General features: G+C 45.4%; 1 protein-coding gene across 2 annotated transcripts in view; it reads right to left on the minus strand.

The window, feature by feature from the left end:
• The window catches only part of BCAN (brevican), a 55,276-nt gene that overhangs the window by 16,047 nt on the left and 18,982 nt on the right, over nucleotides 1-20,247 (minus strand). For both annotated transcript variants that reach the window (XM_083167030.1, XM_083167031.1), the window contains exons 2-7: nucleotides 9,681-9,765; nucleotides 7,226-7,612; nucleotides 5,858-6,032; nucleotides 5,652-5,779; nucleotides 4,783-5,076; nucleotides 1,524-1,907 (exon numbers count right to left, since the gene is read on the minus strand). In XM_083167030.1, the coding sequence (XP_083023156.1) occupies nucleotides 1,524-1,907; nucleotides 4,783-5,076; nucleotides 5,652-5,779; nucleotides 5,858-6,032; nucleotides 7,226-7,612; nucleotides 9,681-9,759 (1,447 nt within the window). In that variant the 5' untranslated portion in view covers nucleotides 9,760-9,765. The remainder of the gene's footprint in view (nucleotides 1-1,523; nucleotides 1,908-4,782; nucleotides 5,077-5,651; nucleotides 5,780-5,857; nucleotides 6,033-7,225; nucleotides 7,613-9,680; nucleotides 9,766-20,247) is intronic.

Consider the following 20,247-nt stretch of genomic DNA (forward strand, 5'->3'; position numbering starts at 1 on the left):
GATAAAGTGTCTTATACTCGTTAAGATTTGTGACTGATAAATTAATATTGACAGTGCCATCTGAAAAAACAAAGTGAACAAATTGGCAGCTAAATGATAAACTATAGCCACACTCTGTATTACATCAAACATGTCATTATCCATAAGATTAAAGGGTACTTGTTTCCTAGCATGGCCACAATCGCGGGCATCGCGGGTAATTTTTAATGGTCTGCGATGCGACCGACGCGATGCCCGCGATTTCCCATTGAAATGCATTGAAAAAGTCAAAATCGCGTCGGTCGCATCGTATACGGCCAAAAAAAGCATGCGATGGTACCGACGCGATGCCCGTGATTTCCCATAGGGAACAATGTAAAATGCCTCAATTTACCCAAATCAACATAGGGAACAATGTTAAATGGGCCAGAGATTCCAAAAACCCCCCCTGACCAGTGAAATGGCTCCCCAAAAATAGTTAACGGCACCCCACGATCAACGTCAACCCGAAGCGTGGCGAGCGGCGGCGGTACGCATCCTCCGACCTTTTCATACCCCCACTATCCACGTCGGCGTGGAGTTGAGAATAGATAGTGTGGCGAGCGCAGCGAGGGGACGCGGATACCTGTGAAGCCCGCGAAGGGACGCGTTTACCGGTGAAGGTACCCACGCCCCCTCGCGGGGCGCGCTGCGCTCACCACGCTTCGGGCTCGGTGGCTCGCTGCGCTCACCACTATCTATTCTCAACTCTACGCCGACGTGGATAGTGGGGGTATGAAAAGGTCGGAGGACGAGTACCGCCGCCCCTCGTGGGCTAGCTGCGCTCGCCACGCTTCGGGTTGACGTTGATCGTGGGGTGGCGTTAAGTATTTTTGGGGGGCCATTTCACTGGTCGGGGGGTTTTTTGGGGTGTCAGGCCCATTTAACATTGTTCCCTATGTTGATTTGGTTAAATTGAGGCATTTTACATTGTTCCCTATGGGAAATCGCGGGCATCGCGTCGGTCGCATCGCATGCGATTTTTTAGCCCGCATGCGATGCGACCGATGCAATTTTTTTACCTGCGATGCCCCAGATCAAGATCGTTGTGGCCGTGCTAGGAAACAAGTACCGATTAAAGTATTTTCAATTAGAAATCATATCAAGTGAAATTAGTAAAACATACTTTAGACCAAATAACAATGTAATCATTAGGAACCAGAGCCATCTTTGAGGTAAAATATCTTGGTTCAAGACACAAAATGGCCGCCTCTACTCTGTGAAGAAAGACAAGTGCAACAAAACATTTCGGATGTATCTCGTAGTTGGGGAACTCAAGGAATTATTAGTCAGTGACTAACCGGTAGATGTACTTAGCTTTGATAAAGTGGAGAGATAAATTACTAATCAGCTCCTACCAGTCATTTTTCAAACACAGCCTGTAAAATGACAGGAGCAGATTGGCTCTCCACTTTATCTCTTTACGCTTTGATAAATCTCCTGCAAAGAGTTATACTATAACACTGATTCGTGCAAACTGATAGTTGCACCTGATGATAGCCTACCTGGAGACCTTTGTAGATTTGGCCTTGTTATGGCATCAGTCATAGGGGAGTCTTCACTTTCCTCAGAATCATCTGCATATGGAGGAAAGCTTGCAACGGCAGGGGACAGATCCTCCTCACTGGCGATACTTTCCACCGTCGGTGCTGTGGGGTGTGGTGGTGACTCTTGCTGGGCCTTGGGAACTGTTGTGTTCTCCACATCTGCTCCCGTTGGACTTGTGTTCAGTGGTATGGAGTCTACTGAACCCTGGGCTTCATTTTCAGCTTTCACTTCTGGCAGTTTCAGTTCCTCAAAGCTCTCTGTAACTGTAATAACTTTTCTAATGCGGTCTCTCGTATCTGCAAGACTTTCGTCAGAATCTTGCGTTGAGATGAGGCTTTTACCTGGAATGAAACGTGGTGACTTATAGTAACGCAACTTACAGTAATGCAATAGACTAAAAAATAATTTGTTCCAATCTGAAACACTGGTTCATTTGATCTAAAACATATTTAGTATTCAAAGTGGACCTCCTCTGTAAGTCCAACCATGGGAAGTGATGAAGACTGAATTTAAAAACTATGATCATCTATTTTTATAATCGGTCAAATACATACAGGAAGAAACAATAGCATCGGTATGAGATATGAGAAATGAGAATGTACACCAAAAGACACAAAACAGTCAAGATAGCTTTCACAAGGTCAAGAAGGTGAGGATCGGAGAAGATGAATGTACACCAGAAGACACAAGAAACCTTTCACAAGGTTTAAGAAGGTGAGGATCGCAAAAGAATGTACCCCAGAAGACACAAGAAACTTTTACAAAGTCAAGAAGGTGAGGATTGGAAAGTAATGTACCCCAGAAAACCACAAGAAATCTTTTACAAGGTGAAGAAGTTGAACAGTACAAAAAGTATGTGTTGCACATACTTTTTGTACATGCTTTTCATCGCATCGCATTGCATGCACAAGGCATGCAATGCGATGCATGTAATTTGAGCACAAAACGGATGCCCACATCGGAGCGTCTATGGGCACCTAAAGGGATGTCCATAAACTGGATGGATGCCTTACAAACAAGAAATTGTATCCTTAGTTATAGTATGTAATATGGGGTGAAATGTAATAGGGTGAGAGAATCAGAAAGTGAGAGATTTGGTAAGGAATCTCATTTTTTAAATCACACTGGATTTGCAGTGTAAAGGCCCCCATACACTATGCGATTTGGGCACGATTTCACCCGATTCGGATGAATCGGGCCGTGAAATCGGCCCAAATCGCACTTGCAGACACCCCGTCCGATCCGATGCGCGGTCACGTGCGCATCGGATCGGGGTCGGGAGATCGGACGGGCTGCACATAAGATTTGCTAAATCTTATGTGCAGCCCAGCCCCGGAGACGTGCGGGGGATGACAGCGGGCGGGGGATGGAGGCTATAGAGAGCCGAGCCGGGCAGGAGGCACTTGAAGTTGTTGCGGTGGGGTGAAAGCGGGAGCAGGGCGCTGGGCAGGGAGGATGACGCTGGCTGCCTGGCACTGCAGCGGCTGGGAGCCGGGAGGAACAGATAACTTGAAAAAAAAAAAAACCATACGGATGATTAGCAAGCCATTGATTGGCTGAGACCTCTCTGTTCCTCCCGGGCCGGCTCCCGCCGCTGCAGTGCCCGGCAGCCAGTGCCCGGCAGCCAGCGTCATCCTCCCTGCCCAGCGCCCTGCTCCCGCTTTCACCCCACCGCAACAGCCTCCTCCTGCCCGGCTCCCTATGCAGCCTCCCCCTGCTCGGCTCTCTATTAGCTGGCATCCCCCGCCCGCTGATGTCCACCGCATGGCTCCCTCCTCCTGCAGCTCCCCGGGGACTGCATATGATAATTCCATGCGATTTATCATATGCAAACCTTGGCACATCAAGTGCCTAATCGCGTGTCCCCCTCCCAGGGAGCTGCACGGTGAAATCAGGTCCGACTTGTCCCTAGGACAAGTCGGACTAATGTATGGGGGCCTTAAATGATTGCCGCTTTTAAAAAAAAAAAAAAAACCTGGAGATTTCTTACCAAATCTCTCACTTTCTGATTCTCTCACCGTAATACATTCCCCCCATGATTTCTATAATTGGTCATAAAGTACTTTCATCACCTTGAACTTCTAATAAAAGCTGAATGTTCAGTTATCAAATGACAAATGCTCAGTTCTGTTCGACCTTCTGGATCAGCGCAGCCTATATATAGAATAGGTGGAAATTGTTAAAGTCGCGTCTCTGGTTCACAACACAGGATACTGTCATTAGGTCGACACCTGAAATATGCTGACATGGCTAAGGTTGACAGGGTCGGACGATCGACACAAGCATTAGGTCGACAATGGGAAAGTCAACAGTCAAAAGTTCGACATGATTTTGTCACTTTTTTTTTAGCCGACTTGTGCCGACAGGCGGTATTTGGAAACGATTCCGTAGCAGAACATGGGAATGGTTGGGCAGTACTTTTTCTCTCTCCATTGCGTCACTCTCCAGGCATGTTTCTCTTGAGCCCAACTCTAGCCAGTCTCAAGATTTAGGCCAAAGAATATGAGGACCCTCTAATGTGATCCTTGTCTTGGCTCCCCCTGATGTCTTAAAGTGGTCATCTGTGCAGTATCTAAACCTGGCATAAGTGCTGTACAGGCGTGATGGTGTAGCAGAATTTCTGGGACCGATTCAGCCCTGTTCCCTGTGCTGCAAATTTTCAGCGGTTATCACGGTACACTGTCTGCGTGTGTGAGACATCTGCATTTGCAGCCGTGCACAGGGGTGGGGGCAGCTCAGCGGGTGGTGCTTACCTGCTCGCTGGGCACCAAACACTCACAGCCAAGCAAGCGGGTCTGAATTAGGCATCTGTACATATCAGCAGGAGCCTTACAGATACAAACAGCCCAGTTACTTAACCCGTGGAGTGGTTTTATTGATTATAAAATCACTCCGATAAAGATAATGCAGGTAGAGCCGTACTCACTGTTATACACGCTGGTACATAAAGTGGAACTTGAGCAGAGGGAGGTGTCATACAGCTCACTAGGCGGTGAGTGTATCTGGATACCGGGTAGCAGGTAATCGCTGATCACTATCAACCACTGTGGTACTTGCACACAGCCCCAAAACGGCTCTGTACATGCTCAGTGGTGGCCATCTTGGTACTGAGTATGAAGCTTCCACAACTATTCAATTTTGGTTTCGTCATGAAGCTGTTCAAAAAACAATCTATCGACATCTTGAGCCCATTAAAATATCTATTGATTTATTTACCTCTGAAACAGTACACGTCGTACTTTGCCTGAGAGTCTGGGAAACCGGTCTGATTCCGGTACTGAAAGATAGTCTTGACCCCAGGTGAGTTTCCGCCGCACTTCTCTCTTGGCGTGACGATCGGGTAGCGGACACTTCCATCAGACAGCCATCCTGGGCTGCAGTGGTCCAGGCCATCATTCCATGCAGCATAGAGCTGTCCTGTGGTCGCCAAATCGGAGCCCATTCTTCTACAGTGCTCTCTGGCTTCCTCCAGGGTGAATTTGTTGGGGGAAGAACCCAGATATACCTCACCTAAACAAATGCATAGTAAAAATCAGTTAGGAGCTGATTGGCTGGTACTTTACCTCTCTCTTCTGTATATCTCTTCATGGCTTAGAACGTAAACCCTAGTATGAGGGTATTAGGTAGCGGTTCATCATCTACTGAGAGTTAATCACAGGTCTCAAGGAGCTAAGTGGAAAACATCTGTCTACCACAGTTGCACTCTAACACAGTGACAAAATGGTGCAGCGCATGCAAGGTTCGGTGGCCATTTTGGTATAAGAATGAAGCCTCCCTGGAATATCTAACATGGAGCATGCTCAGTTGCTAGTAGATCCAAAATTGGATTAGCTGAGCAGTAGCCCTTAGCATGAGCTTGCCGTGGCCATGTACATTTACCGTGGCCATGTAGCCACGCCAAGATCTGGCAATTTCAGGTGGACCTTTTGCACCTAGGAAAGGGCTGGTGAAAATCATTGCTGATATTGATGACCGCTCTATCCAGGACTCTGAATTCAGGTGGAAACCCACACCTATTTTCAAGCAAGCAAGGCGGCATCGGTTTTAAGCATAGCTGTGAATATCTTTGCATAGTGGCAAATTACCATACAGTTCCTCCACATAGCAGTAAACATCGTACAAGTCATCGGGCTCCAGCACGCCATAATTCCGCACTCCGGGGAATCCATCCATGTCTCCATAGCAACCCTCTCGCGGTCTCTGGATGGGGTATCTGCAGGGCAAAGTATGAAGGAGAACTGACTGTCCGCTCAAGAGACTTTTAGAGGTGGGGATGTGAGATGGTTCTCACCTGACGGTCTGGTCAGCAATCCACCCAGCATCGCATTGTTCATAGCCACTGTGGTAGGCGGCCAACAGTTGGTCCGCTGTGGCAATGTGAGCTTTGATTCGCGCACATGACTCTTGGGCCTTGGGGAAAGTGTAAGCATAACGTGTGGTCCCCTCCCGATACAGGAACACAACACCTAAAGAACACAGGAGATACAAACCAAAGTAACTGTACCATCGTCCATAGCCCCGAGCTAAGGATAAAATCTGAAGTGTGCAAATTAAATGCAACAAACCATGCAAAAACAGTAAACACATCGACTGTTTTTTATGCAGGGTAAATAGTGGCTGCTTTTGTATTTAGCCCACAAATACTAAACAGGTCTATTTTTTACATTGCAATGTGTTGGGACACACCTCTCCCATAATCTCTCTGCACACGTTACATCTGCCACACCTGCAGTGCAGCCTGGTTTTGCCAAGGTGCAAAGTTACAGTACTTGCTTATTTTTAACCCTTTCAGGTCCAACGTCTAGTCAGGCTCCACAGCACTAGCGCTAGTAGCAGATCCAGTGGTGAGCCACTTTAAAATAAGACCATTAACGGTGAACATTCAATGTAGACCATTTTAGAATTTAAAAATAAAAAATTACAATTAATTTAAACATTTAAACCGGACTGTTTGAATTCCAGGAAAAAAAATTGGACTGCAAAAGGGTTAAAGTTTAAAAAATTTTTATTTGAATTGAAATAACAAATGGTATTTTAGTGGATATTTTGCGCATCTCTCACACAGATGTTGGTACTTAAAGGGTTAAAAATGTTCAAGAGCAACATGCAACTCACGAAGCACCATTTCCTTTCACACACGCCACAGGTTCTAGAAAAATCTGTGAGGTCCAGAGATGTAGCATTACCACCATCGAGCAGCTTATAGCACCCATGATGCAACTCAAGCCATCCATAACGGAGGCCAGGAAAGAGGAACTATGATGGAGAATCCTGACCTCGTCCCACCCCCTAGAGTTGCAAATGGATATTTATGCATGCCCCCACCCCACCCCCGCCACGTGCGCCTCGGAGACTATGCAAGACCTGCACAGGTGCATAAGCAAATATGCGCATACACAGGCCGTCACCATCGGTCCCCGTAGCAATTTCACAACTGGGCGAATCAATCCGAATGAGGACCAGGATCCCTCCCAGTTTCCTTCTCTGTTCGTGCATGTACTGGCCGACGGCCACTGATGCGCAGAACTCCCTGGTCATAAACCCAGATGTCCTTTTATTACTAGTTCTGTCCTTTGGGATTGAAGCTGCTATTGTACAAGCAAACTGCACTACTAAATAATGCTATGCTTGCGATCGATGCTGGAATCAGTGACCTTACCTTTCACCTTTACTTCTACCGTGGCATAGTCGTCTTCGATTCCATGTTGTACGTGGCAGCGGTAAATCCCTGAGTCGTTGCTTATCAGATCTCTCAAGACTAAGGTGACATTATATGCTGAGGATGAGTAGTGGGGCAGGTAGGCGCGTGATCTGTACCCCTCACTGATCTTCACTTTGTGTCCCCGGGCCACCAGGATTTCCTCCTCTTTCCCACTGGAGATGAAAGTCCACTTCACCCTTGGGGTAGCCAACACAGCACGCCGCCCGGCACTGACCCCTTCTGGGGGTGACTGGTACGTGATGTGGCATGGGATGGTGAGGGTGCCAGATAATACCGCTTTGGTTGTAGAATTTCCGATCTTCACCCTTAAGCTCTTCTTTTCCTCTGGAGGAGAAAAGAACATGGTATTTACTAATGAAAAGCTAGTCCTTGGCAAAGCACCATGCCAGACCACATGTTACCCTCCACAGTACAGATAGAACACCACACAAATGAAGACATCTCCCTTCTCAGCACAGACATTAAGGAAGATGGAAAATGTTGCTTATTACACTCATGGGCTGTTATTAGCTATAAAACAACCATTAAAGTAGACCGTCATCTAAATCAAACTTTTGTAAAACATCAGAGATTAAAAACCATAATGGTACCGCAGCTATGAATTGTATATTTGTCTTCCCAATGCTACCATGGCATTGGTTGTCTCTCAGTTTCATTGCCAAAGTCTGTCTGCTACAACTGGCATATGCCTGGGCTGTCTGCTAAACAGAGAGAACAAAGCAATAGGTCAAAACAAACAAATAATTGGTGTGCAGTGATTGGTCAGATGGATTTTTGGTATTTGCTCTCTTTGTAGAACAGTTGGGCAGTATAAGCAACTCTAAAGGGACAGAACCAGTCCTCAGCCAACTAAAGCAAAAGAATCACAAATGCTGAATAAGCAGTGAGGGAGCATAAACCACTGATGGGTTCCCCAGGTTACACTTGGAAGGTCAGCTGATATGTAAATCAGGATGGGCACAAGGCCTATCAGAGCAGTGGGAGGGTTTAGACAGGGTAAGAAAAGTCACATGCTACATGTGAAGCTTCCTCTGTCTGGAAAAGCCCCACCCACCCTTCCCTATTCTTCTCTCTTCGGCGGCGGTAAAGAACGGTCATCCTTGTAAGATCTTCATGTGTGTGTGTAGATAGTGGGGTGTCGCTCTCCCCTGACATCTATGGTCATGGACCATGCTTCTGCCCGGGGGATGGTCACCACTAGCACGAGTGGATGATCGGGGAGAGTGATCACCAGCGATGGTGTGTATGGTAGACATCTTTAACCCCACTTTCCTATAGTGACCGTTCTTTGGTGCCGCCACCATTTATAGTTTAGTTAATTGTCAAAATAAATTTGACAAACACCAGCACTTGTGTCTGTGTCTTTTTTATTAGATAAGTTTAGTTGTTAAGGTTTAAGTTAAGGTTATGGTGAATTGTAAAGTGTGGACCTGGGGGATACCCGATGGGGAGTTTATAGAACAGTCAATACTGAATTGTATCCTTATAACAGGGTTGGTCACACCAGTCATCCAGATCTACCAACGGTTCATGTTTTCCAGGCCAACTGAGGATCTGTAGAATGTGTCGGTTAGGAATGAATGCAGCACATGTTTGAAAATGTGACAGTTAGTAATGTGTGGCAGCTAGGTGGTCTGGGAAATGTGACAGTTAGGAATGACTGCACCTGTGCACCAGCTAGGTGGTCTGGGAAATGTGACAGTAAGTAATGACTGCATTGGTGCACCTGCTAGGTGGTCTGGGAAATGTGACAGTTAGTAATGACTACAGCTTGGTACCAGCTAAGCGGTCTTTGAATGTGGCAGTTAGTAGTAACTGCACCTGTGCACCAGTTAAGTGGTTGGAAATATTACAGTTAATAATTACTGCACCTGTACACCAGCTGGGTGGTCTGGGAAACATGATCTGTTGGTAGATCTCGAGGACTGCTTTGGCCACCACTGCTCAAATATTCAAACAATTTGACCAACCTATAGCCAGCAGTGAAACATTCACACAGGTCAACCAACCTGTATAGTAAATAGCTAGGAGAATTAACCTGGACAATCAGTAGCGCCCCCTATCTTTGATTGAGCCCTTGCATGGAACTGGTTACCATATTCCTCCCATGCTGAGGGATAATGGCCTGAAAGTAGAAGCACCCATAGGAGCATTCCCCAGTAGAGAAGCACCCTTTGCAAAGTACCCGATAAGTGACTAGTGGAATCGGGAGAGAAGGAAGATGGGAGGCGGTTGATGAGCATGTACGGAGTGGGTAGCAGAGGGATATACGGGGGACATTGCAGATTCCTCTTTCTACTGACTGTTCTGAGTTTGGAGGGTGGGGTGTAAGGATGAGACACAATATATGTGGCCTATTTCAGTTATGTAGTAAGAGGAGACAACACTTAACTTGAATTTTCATCGACATCAGAGGTTACAACTTGAGAGGTGAGAGCCAGCACTAAGAGTGGCAGCAAGCGTAGCCTCATGTCCACCTGCAGGAAGAAGAGAACATTCATCAGTTAGCATTTTACTGTATTATATGCAGAAGGTGTACCAAAACCGTGCATTATATGTATATAAACTCAGTGGTATTGTCAGGAAGGAATGTGGATGAGCTATAATCCCATGCCCCTGTAGTAAAGGCTGTAAGGATATCAGAAGCCAAGTTTCCTTTATAAACACTTTGACCCAGTAACCTGGTCCTACAGCACCTCCGTAAGGGTCATACATAAAGCTGTAAAGACCATTTATGAGTTGGAGAGAAGTTGGCTGGTCTGACTAAGAAGTTGATTGGTACCGCTGTTGGGCAAAGTTTTTGTTGAACAGAGAAGTTGGATAGTTGGAGAAAGTTGGCCTAATGGAGAGTGCACACTTGATATGTAGTGGATGAACTGATGCCACACTGGCAGATTTATCATGTCCTCATATATGCCAGAGTCCAGGCGTGGGTCATTGTCATCAATGCTGGGTCTATGCAACTAATCAGGAGCATGTTTAATGAGAATATGGTACCAATATAATTAAAAGAATAAGCAGTGACACCCGTAATATAGACCTTAAGGTCTCCTTACTCTATGCAGAATGATAGGTACGGAAGTTGTAGACAGAAGGTAGGGTGTCATCTTTGGACCCTGGACCCTTTTTCTGTTCCTCCTACTGGCAGGAATGTGGTAACAACCTCACCTGTGGTTACTCTACCGGTAGATAAGAAGTCCAGGTGTGTGACGTCATATGTTTCTAAGGAGTGCTTTGATAGGCTATCTGAACATTTTTAACGAAGATGGCTCTACTCCTTACTGCACATTCAAGGCATAATGAATCCAACCTATTCTTACCTCTACTCTTTGAATATCCAGAATCCTAACAAATTATGGGGAGCTCTCTTGCACAACAAGAGAAGTAGAACAGTCTCGCATCTACATCCACTGTAGGGATGGCAATTGGTGGGTTACCCTTTGATAGACACCATTGATGGTATCATTGATAGGTAACTTCAATGTCGTGAAACCATCTGCAAGGGAACATTGATGGTTTCATCCAACGATAGTCACCCGTGCTTTACAGTTCAGTAGCATGTGGGCCAATGAGAGCCTGGTAGCAGGTCTTCACTGGAGGATGGAGCACTTTGTAAAAAAAAAATATATATATATATGTGTATTTTTTGCTTGTGCAGCATTGATGGTTGGGTATGACGCAATGATGCACATTCACCCCAACACACCCCCTGCACCTCCCAGTAGGATCACCGGAGGACACCGTTCAATTCATGTGCCACTGATTATGACCTGCGTTACCCTGATCTCTGCCTACAGTCGTTCTGGTTTTAACAACATTAATGCGACCCACAAACTTATTTGGCCAATTCCTGGCCAACGTGAATATCTATGTTTCACTTCTAAAGGTGAAGACCTCCATTGGCCTGGTTCTAAATGTCTGCCCTGGGAATCGGTGTCAGGCATTCCAGCACTGCACGTTCTAAGCTTGGTCTACAGTTCTGTGGATGGGGGACATGCCTCATACAGAACCGCACCTCAAACATGTAAATGCAACTGTGTTTGAGCAATGCACAAGTAAACGCATTTGTGAAAACGTTGAAGCAATTGACGTGTCGTTTATCTCTGTCTGACCATCTCATCATACTTATTGGAAGCAGATTGTTAGAAGCCGAAGCATAACTTAGTCATGAGATCTGGCATTGACCAGCTAGCAATGTCCGCAGAGATGTACGGTAATCATGCAATGCTGATCGTTCACCATATTCCTATACATAGACCTTCATTCATCTTGCAGCGATCACCTGAGGAAACATCAGTTTCCCCCTGCGGTAATATTTCTTTATGTTCCTCCCAGTATTCCCATAGCCCCGCCGTGTTTAATGAATGGACTCAGGGCAGGGAATATTGGCTGCCTCACAATAGCCAGGACGGCATCAATAGGCCACCAATCCATAGATTGACAATGGAGGGGGCGAGGCGTCTTTAAAATTCTGTTCACGCAAGTTACAATGTGAAAATCTTCCGTGACTATTAGGTCTCAGACTGAGCTTCAATGCTGAGAATCACAAAGGGGCTTTTTTGGAAGGAATGAATGGTGAAAAAAACAGACTGCGTCCCTGTACCCCCCCCCCCATCCCCCCTTGCCCCATTTCTTCGCTGAGCAGTAGAACTTTGAAGGAGCTCGGTGACGCAGGGTTTCCTTGTAGCGTCCTCATAGTGACAACTAAACGGATCTGTCTCTAACATAATCAAGGTTTGTTCCTCTCTGTGTTCTTCAAACGCTACAGAATGTCTCCGGAATTCACTGAAAAATAGAGAAGTATTGAGGGAGGTGGGGGGGGGGGGGGCGTACAACTCTATTACACAGTGAGGATATTCCGGGGTGGCCTGAAATCCTGCTACTTTGTGAATGAGTGGCTAATCGCCGACCCAGCTAATTTTTCGCAAACCGGGCTAAGTACTGTAATTAGCAGTGTGTAATTCGCCAAAGCAGTTCGTTGGCGGAGTCTGCACAGGCGCAAACATGCTAACGCATGCGCAAACCCCCCCCCCACCATCCAAATGGTACTGAATTAGGCCCTACAGTATATTCAGAAATTAATACCACCCCACCCCCCCCTGCAAAAAAAGCTGACTAAAAAAATAAAACTTAAAAAAATGGAACTATAGGCAAAGTGATGGCACTGGATCCCCTCTAACAGTACCCACCCCAGCACTAATCCTCCAGGGTGCTGGACCAGGACTTGTTTAGGTATACAGACACTTCCACTTTTTGTTGCTGTTAGTTTCATATCTTAAAAAAGGGCTGCCCACTTGTGATGAGGGAACCAGTGGCACTCACGTCATGATGGCAGCCATTTTATGGAGCGAACCACTTTTCTTCCGCTCAACTGCATCATGCCTCAGTGTTTCTTCTGGTCCTTAATGGACCTACAGGACCTACAGTATTAGCTGGAGAATTACAGTATGGATTTTTATTGGGCCACATCTGCAAAGCGTATGGGTGACAGGTACACATTAAACCCAGTCTGTGGGGCCTGCTGGCCGACGGGGAACTTCAGAGTCTGCAGATAATCATTAGGATTCCTCCGCGGTAGCTTCCCAGTCACCGCAATGCCTGTTCTCTAAATTTGTGGCTGAGCTTCAAACCAAGAGCCGTCCAGACCGTCACCACCATAAACATAGAAGCTTGTGAAAAAACCTCTGTCCCCTTTGTCAAAGAAAAGATTCCTTTTCCTCAGCAATGCTGCAGTGGGGATAAAGTAACTCTAAGATCCGGTTGAGACGTAATACATTTCCTTCCCTGAGGTGTTATGTGGTTTTTGCTTTCCTCCAGAATCTCTGGAATTACACATCTACTTATCTAGTATTACCGGGAAATTATCTGTTCAGGACGTCCATCGCCTTCAGCCTTCCAAAGCAGTTATCACTTTATCCATCATATACCACACTTTAATGCTGCAAATACTACCAATTCTAAAGCGGTCTTTATAATAATCCCCTTGGCACATATTGGGTGTATCAAGTCTTGTCAAAAAAAGATATAATGGCAGAGATGTATCCAAGCTTAGATTGCGATAAAGTGGAGCAAAATAAAGTACAAACCAAATTGCTTCAAACTGTTATTTTTCAAATGTAAAATGGCAGTTAGGGTCTGATTGGCTTTATCTCTTTCCAAGTTTTGGTCAACCTTCCCCATGATGTATAATGATAGTATTTGATAACTAATAAAATTGCAACCAATAAATTCACTAGCATAATTGAGTCACTTTAAGGCGGCCATTTTGTTTGATGAACAACAAGCATGACAATGCATTCACTAGAAACCAATAACATCACTGATGTATCGCTGCATCTCCATGTGTTCAATCCTTAAGCATCTCAGTTATGCCACTGAACTCCTATTGGAGCAATAGGCTGAATACACAAGTATGTTGGTTTAGCCCACAAAATGGCCACCTCCATTGTGCGTAGTTAACAGATAAACTTCACACCTGGAAGTATCTGAGGTAAACCTATTGATACTCAGCAAGTAGTCTCTTTAATGTCTTACAGAAAACTTGTACGTGATATGGCATAGTAGCTTTATTTGAATCACACATGGCCCCCATAGATCCCGAAAGAAGTGACAAATGGAGGGGGGGGGGGGGGGTACATTGATGTACTTTGTGATAATAACCCAGCATTGTGGGGCAACCTGCATAGGTGACCAATGCTTTGATGATGCTTCTTCTTCAGTAGAATCAGTAGAAAGTAAAGTAGTACCCAGGAAGAGGGGCCAGTTCTGCTGGGGGTCCAACGTTGACACAGCATTAGTTACGTGATCAGAATTAATATCTCCATAGTGTCAATTTCTTAATTATCTAGACAATGATCCTTCTCAGTCATTACTAGGGAAAAGTCTTGTCCCCAAGAAGAGATCACAGATGAATGCAGATTGCTGTCTGGGAGCCAGAGAACTGCCATGACTCCGCCTGGTGGACATCTTCCTGGCAGCAGCTGCTCAGGGATCAAAGCCAAGAGCTCATCTCAAAGAGACAGGACCAGTTGTCTCCGAGTCATGGTAGTGACCAAGGGAACATAAATATATATGCAAGCATAATGGTTCCTTCTGCCCAGGGGCAGTTTAATGGAGGAGGGGGCCCCTGTGCACACTGTGCGGTCCCCCACTCTGCGGCGCAGTAGATTCTGGCACCGTGCCACAGCCTAATGTGCATGTGCAGGTCTCCGGAAACATGGCACCTACCATGTTCCGGTCACTGATCATTACTCTGCATGCGCAAACCACCTGGAAAATGGCCGCCACTCTATTTTCAGAGTGATTTCTGCTACAGCTCTGACAGGGTGAGCGGTGTGGGTACTCCTGGACCCAGGGGTCTTCGTGAACTACCCACAATGCACCCGTAAAGGTAAGCTGGTGCTTCTGTCCCTTAGACTGGTGAAACTGGGCCCATGTGGGGCTCTGTTTGTGGAATGGGCATTACTATGTGACAACCAGCCCTCCAATGCACCCCTTTCCTGTGCCCATATACTTGTTGTAGGCACCGCATACATTTTAAAATGTATTGAAAGCTAATAGCAGAAATATAAGTATTCAGGGTTAAAGAGTGTTTGGTCACCTTGGCATATGGTATGGACAGATTTCCCGGAGAGAGACCCAGCATGGAAAGTATAAGATGGCACTATGAGCCGTAATTATACAGAGGGTCCTGAGCTGGCTATGTGGGTAGAACTGAATGCCAGATACGCAAAGGAAACCAAGGTGGAGAGTGCGCCATTTCCTGGCGTATCTGGTTTCACACATGTTACTGATTCCAGTTCAAAGCTTCTGTGTGAGGCATTGCCCTGCGCCTTACTGTATAATATTATAGTCACACACAAGCACAGCTCAAATTTGATTGAATAGTTCTTTGATCCAATTCCCTTTACATTACAAACAGCAAAACTATGTCCCACAAACAGATTCCGTGGCACATACGGCAAGCCCCGAGGGTCAAATTTGTTCTATTATTAAAATTCTACGGGAGGAACGGCGCAGTAAGTGGTCGGTGTGACCGCGGCGTCCTTTTTCTATGAGATCATTGGTTAAACCTTTTCTTCTAATATAAAAACTCCATATTACAGAGTGGCAGGAAAACAGGAGAGTTACCTGGGAACAGATGGCTGCAGATCTGCCAAATGGTTTCCCTGCAGAAGCAGGAAGTTGGGCGCATGTACTGATACACGAGGTGGTCGGCATCAGATCGCCAGTGTACAGGCCATATATAGGCCCTTATTCTGATCGGTGCGGCCGGAGCCGCATATGCGGCTCTGACCGCACCAGGCGAATCCCCGCCTTCCATACGGATCGCCACGGCCGTCCGTACGCGGACATGTGGCGATCCGCATGAATGTGTACGGGGATACGCCTCCTCCATGGTGGGAGCAGCCCCTGCATTCGATGGTCGCCGAACATCGAATGCAGGGCCGCACGCTCCACCAGGTCCCGCTACACAAGACCACACGGACACTTGTCCGTGTGAAATCTTGTATGGGGGCGGGCAGCTGACATCCGGCGATGTCAGATGCCCGCCCTGTACCCACGCGTCATAGCCTCATTAGCATGCGTACGCCCCGCGTTTGCATGGGAACGCCCATGAAACGCGGGGCGTATGCATATGCAAATGAGGCTTCGTAGCCCCTCACGCCCCTATCCACCCCCTTTGCGGCGGACAAAATACGTGTACGGCGAATTCGGCTGCACATGCGCAGACCGAAAACATCGGCGGAACGGCCGCATGCGGCCGTTACCGCACGAACCAGAATAAGGGCCATAGAGAGAGGGCTAGTAAGTGACTGCAATAATTAGTCAATGATTATTTTTAAATGATGAATTCATACATCAATGTCACTCGTTCTAGGAATGGTTTAAGCATAGCTCCCAACATCATATGGCCGGGAAATGCACCTGTATTTTTGGAGGGTGTGGTCTAGCGGGAAGGGTGTGTGGCCTATACTCATGATGCTTCCACGGGATTGGTATGTAATCCCAGCGGTCGGAATCCTGGCGGTCAAAATCCCGAAGCCGGTATCCCGACCGCCGAAATCCCGACAAGGGGGGGAACGTGGATCGCCCCTCCCTGCAGGCTCGCTGTGCTCGCCACACAATGGGCCCGGTGCCTCGCTACACTCAGCACACTACTTTATTCTCCCTCTATGGGTGTCGTGGACTCCCACAGAGGGACAAAGTGCCGGGATTTCAGCGTCAGGATTTTGACCGCCGGGATTGTGACTGCATCCCACTTCCACATGGCCACGCCCCCATTTTCACCGCTGTGGGGGCATGGCCAGCTGCTCTGCGCAACCTGCCAACCACACTGCTGCACCTCTGCTCTGCCGATCCCAGCCGCACGTTCCTGCCTGCCCAGCACATCACTCACATGGGTGGCTGGTGCAGGATCGGTTGGGGGGGGGGTTGTTATTAGGCCAATCTCGGGATATAAGAAATCCCTGGATTGAGCATTTTTCAATCCCAGGATTAAGCGCTACACTAATTATGGGTCCACAAAGTGCCTTGAGTCCTGTTGGAGAAAGTGCGCTATATAAATTAAACTTACTTACTTACACATCGACATGGTGTCAACATTGGCACAAAAACTTTTATAAACTCATGTCAACCTTTTATTGTGTTGACCTTTTTCATGTCAAACTTTTTTCAATGCCGGCCTTTGGCATGTCGACACTTTGTCATTGCTGACCATTCAATGTGGATCTAGACACTTTGGGGGAAATTTACGAAGAATACGAATACTAAATTTCGTATTTGTATTCTTAATACGAATGAACACGACTGCATACGGCTGTTTCAGCCGTATGCAAATTCGTGTTCCAGAGGGTAATTTACAAAGCAGTCAAATACGACTGCTTTGTAAACCTCCGATGGCGTATTCATATTAGCGGCCATATATACGGCCGGTAATACGAATTCGTATAGCCAGTCTGCACGGATCAGTCAGATCCTTGCAGGCTAAAGCCAAATACGACAGGAAAATGAAGTGTATTTTTCCTATGAAAATACGATTTTTTTCTACGAATTCATCTTAGTAAATTTCCCCCTTTAAATCTTTCTATCCACACCCGAACAATTGTGAGTCTCCCGCAAGTATGAAGTAATAGCACAAATGGGGAGAAATGGTGTAAAATTAAGTGTACAGAAAACAGCATTGGCCGTATACAGCAAGCTAAGCTCCCTGTGACATATGTTCCAGCCACACGCCATTACACTATTACCTAAGAGCTTGTACCTGCGTAACCTCTGCGCAGCACACTGCGCCTTCTGAGTAGCCCAGATACATTTAGTGTTATCGGAACGTCTATAGTCTGTAAAGATGGAAAAACTTTATTTCCTGAATTGGAAAATGACCTACAGCCCTCATCCCCTACAAGACAGCGAAATTAATTGCTATGAAACGAAGCGGAACATCGGTTAGAAATGGTGGTCACAGAGGTTTCATAGCGTCCCGTCCCCCCCGTTACCACCTCAGACTTCTGCTGATTCAGGGCTTCATTTTCTCTGCCGCCTTAATAACAGATTAAACGCCAATGAAAACACGATGAGTGCAGTCAGCAAAGTGATTCATTTGGCCACGGTGGGACGACCGCTTAATGGGGGAAAGATGGAAATTTATAGTTTTCATTCAGTAAAGCAATAGTCTGGCTGTCACCAGGTAATGATGAAAATATCCAACACGTCCGTGCAGGGCTGTACTCACTCCTGGGTTAATAAAGACCTATTACTGCCACTCCCAAAGTCACCTCACCGAGTTTGTGAGGTAACGTGACGAGGACGGGCGGATAAGAATAGGTTCCGAAGGACACTGAAGGTGACGGCTACTGGGACTAAAGCTCACAATGTCTAGGTTGATATTCATTAGGTCAACAGCGAAAGTTTTACGTGAACAAGATCAACACAAGCAAAAGGGCCAACGTGGAATAGGTTGACACATGTAAGCTCTCACGAGCAGGGCCCTCTCTCCTCATGTGGTTTTCTTAGAATCTATCTCTGCCACCCTGCTCATCTACAGTATATATTGTCAGGCGCTGCAGAACCCTTGTGGCGCCATATAAATAAACAATAATAATTGTTACCATATATAATTTTGTTTGCATAGAAATTGAATATTATTTTGATACTATAAAGTAATGTAGCTATAAATTGAATATGTATATCATTTAAATGTTTACAGAATGTAGCAATATTTATATTTAGGTAGTCTGTGCTGTAAGGAGTAAGCAATGTATACACTATGGGCCAGATCCCAGCCATCTGGAGAATGTAGCTGCTAGTACATCATCCAAGTTACTTTGCAGGACAAACAAGACACTATTGTATTTTGACAACAGGAGTGTAAAATAGATTGATGCACAGGGAGAGACCAGAACAGGAGATCTCGCAAAGGAGATTACCACTAGCGTCCAGACAAGCAGGAGACCCTGTCACCCTTAGCATCCATAAATTCAATAACGTCATGAGAACAGGGAACTTCAATTCATGTATTTGGGATATAAGGAGAGAGATAGAGTAGACATTCACTCTCTCTCACACTCACAGACACACACGGACAGTCGGCAAGAAACCCATTCAGAGAGTCAGGAGGAGAGATGTGAGAGAGAAGCAAGAGAAAGAATGGAATAAATAAGCAATGGGCAGGAGGTGAGGTGAATCATAGGTAGCTATACCCATGTAACTTGTAAGTATGTCATTTTATGTTAGTTTTGTAGCAATCTAGGTTTGTCAATTGTTTAATGTAATATAAGCAAGGAGGCGTATATAAATATATATATAATAGCATATACATCAATTACTGTGTTAATGTATTCTGTAATGGTTTGTTTTGCCTATAAATAAAATCCTCCAATTGGAGCTAAAATTACAAGTCTCGAACTCTCATATTTGGGGAATCAAATTATGACAAGTACTCTGCATATTGTATTGTAAAGTCTATTGGAATATAATTGCAGATGTTAAATATATGTGTTATATCAATCCAAGATATAATAAATATATTTTATATAATATTTCAATCTCAATAACCATTATTGGGATAAGAGAGATATATGACCCCTAAAATAAAACTCTACAATGGCGACCGCAGCAGGACTTGTGAATTTTGGTATCTGATTGTATGATTATAATATTTATAAGGAGTAGCAGATGCGTGAAGCTGGCTACCTAACCTACAGAATCACAGTGAGGATGTATCTAGGAAAACGTAATACTATTGTGTATTTTTATCTTGCATTGTTTGTAGACCTAGAATAACGTATTGGTGAAACAGAACTGATATTCCATTGTTACCATTATCTGGGAGTGCACGCTTAGATATTGATAATATGGCATTATTCAGAAACATTTTTAACTAATACTACATTTACTAGGCTCAGCACAAGGGCATGTTAGCCTGCTGACACATTGCAAGATCACAGTGGGGTATGTTACTAAATAGGCACTTGATAATGGTAAAGGCCTAGAATGAATAAATAATGGAAATTAGCATTTCCAAATAAATTAAAATTAGTACCAGATATTAGAGTTAACTTTGAGAATCCGGACACTCTCATTGGGAGGATATCTTGTGTACAAAAGTATAAATACAGCATTGTAAAATAAGTGCAATGTTGAAAATGAAAAGAGTTGCTGTGGCATTTAGGAAAATGAACAGAGCAGCGACTTTAGAAGTTAAGCAGGAATGTAAAGAGAAATCAGGTTCACGTCTTAAGAGCGCATGCCTGAAAATGAATGCAAATGTGAATTCCTTCTTAAAATCCCTAAAGGTTAAGAAGTGTACTCAGAAGAATTCTGAGACAAAAGTAAATTTTCTGGCAGATTGTGAACAAACTGCCCAGATCTCTCATGAAGGGATCACAGAAGCACCCAGCAAAGGTGTTAGGAGCAGGGATGAGACCACAGAGGGGCTCATTCACAAACAGACTACAAAG

This window comes from Crinia signifera, chromosome 12, assembly GCF_055691185.1.
Source record: "Crinia signifera chromosome 12, ASM5569118v1, whole genome shotgun sequence".
NCBI classification, from domain to species: domain Eukaryota; kingdom Metazoa; phylum Chordata; class Amphibia; order Anura; family Myobatrachidae; genus Crinia; species Crinia signifera.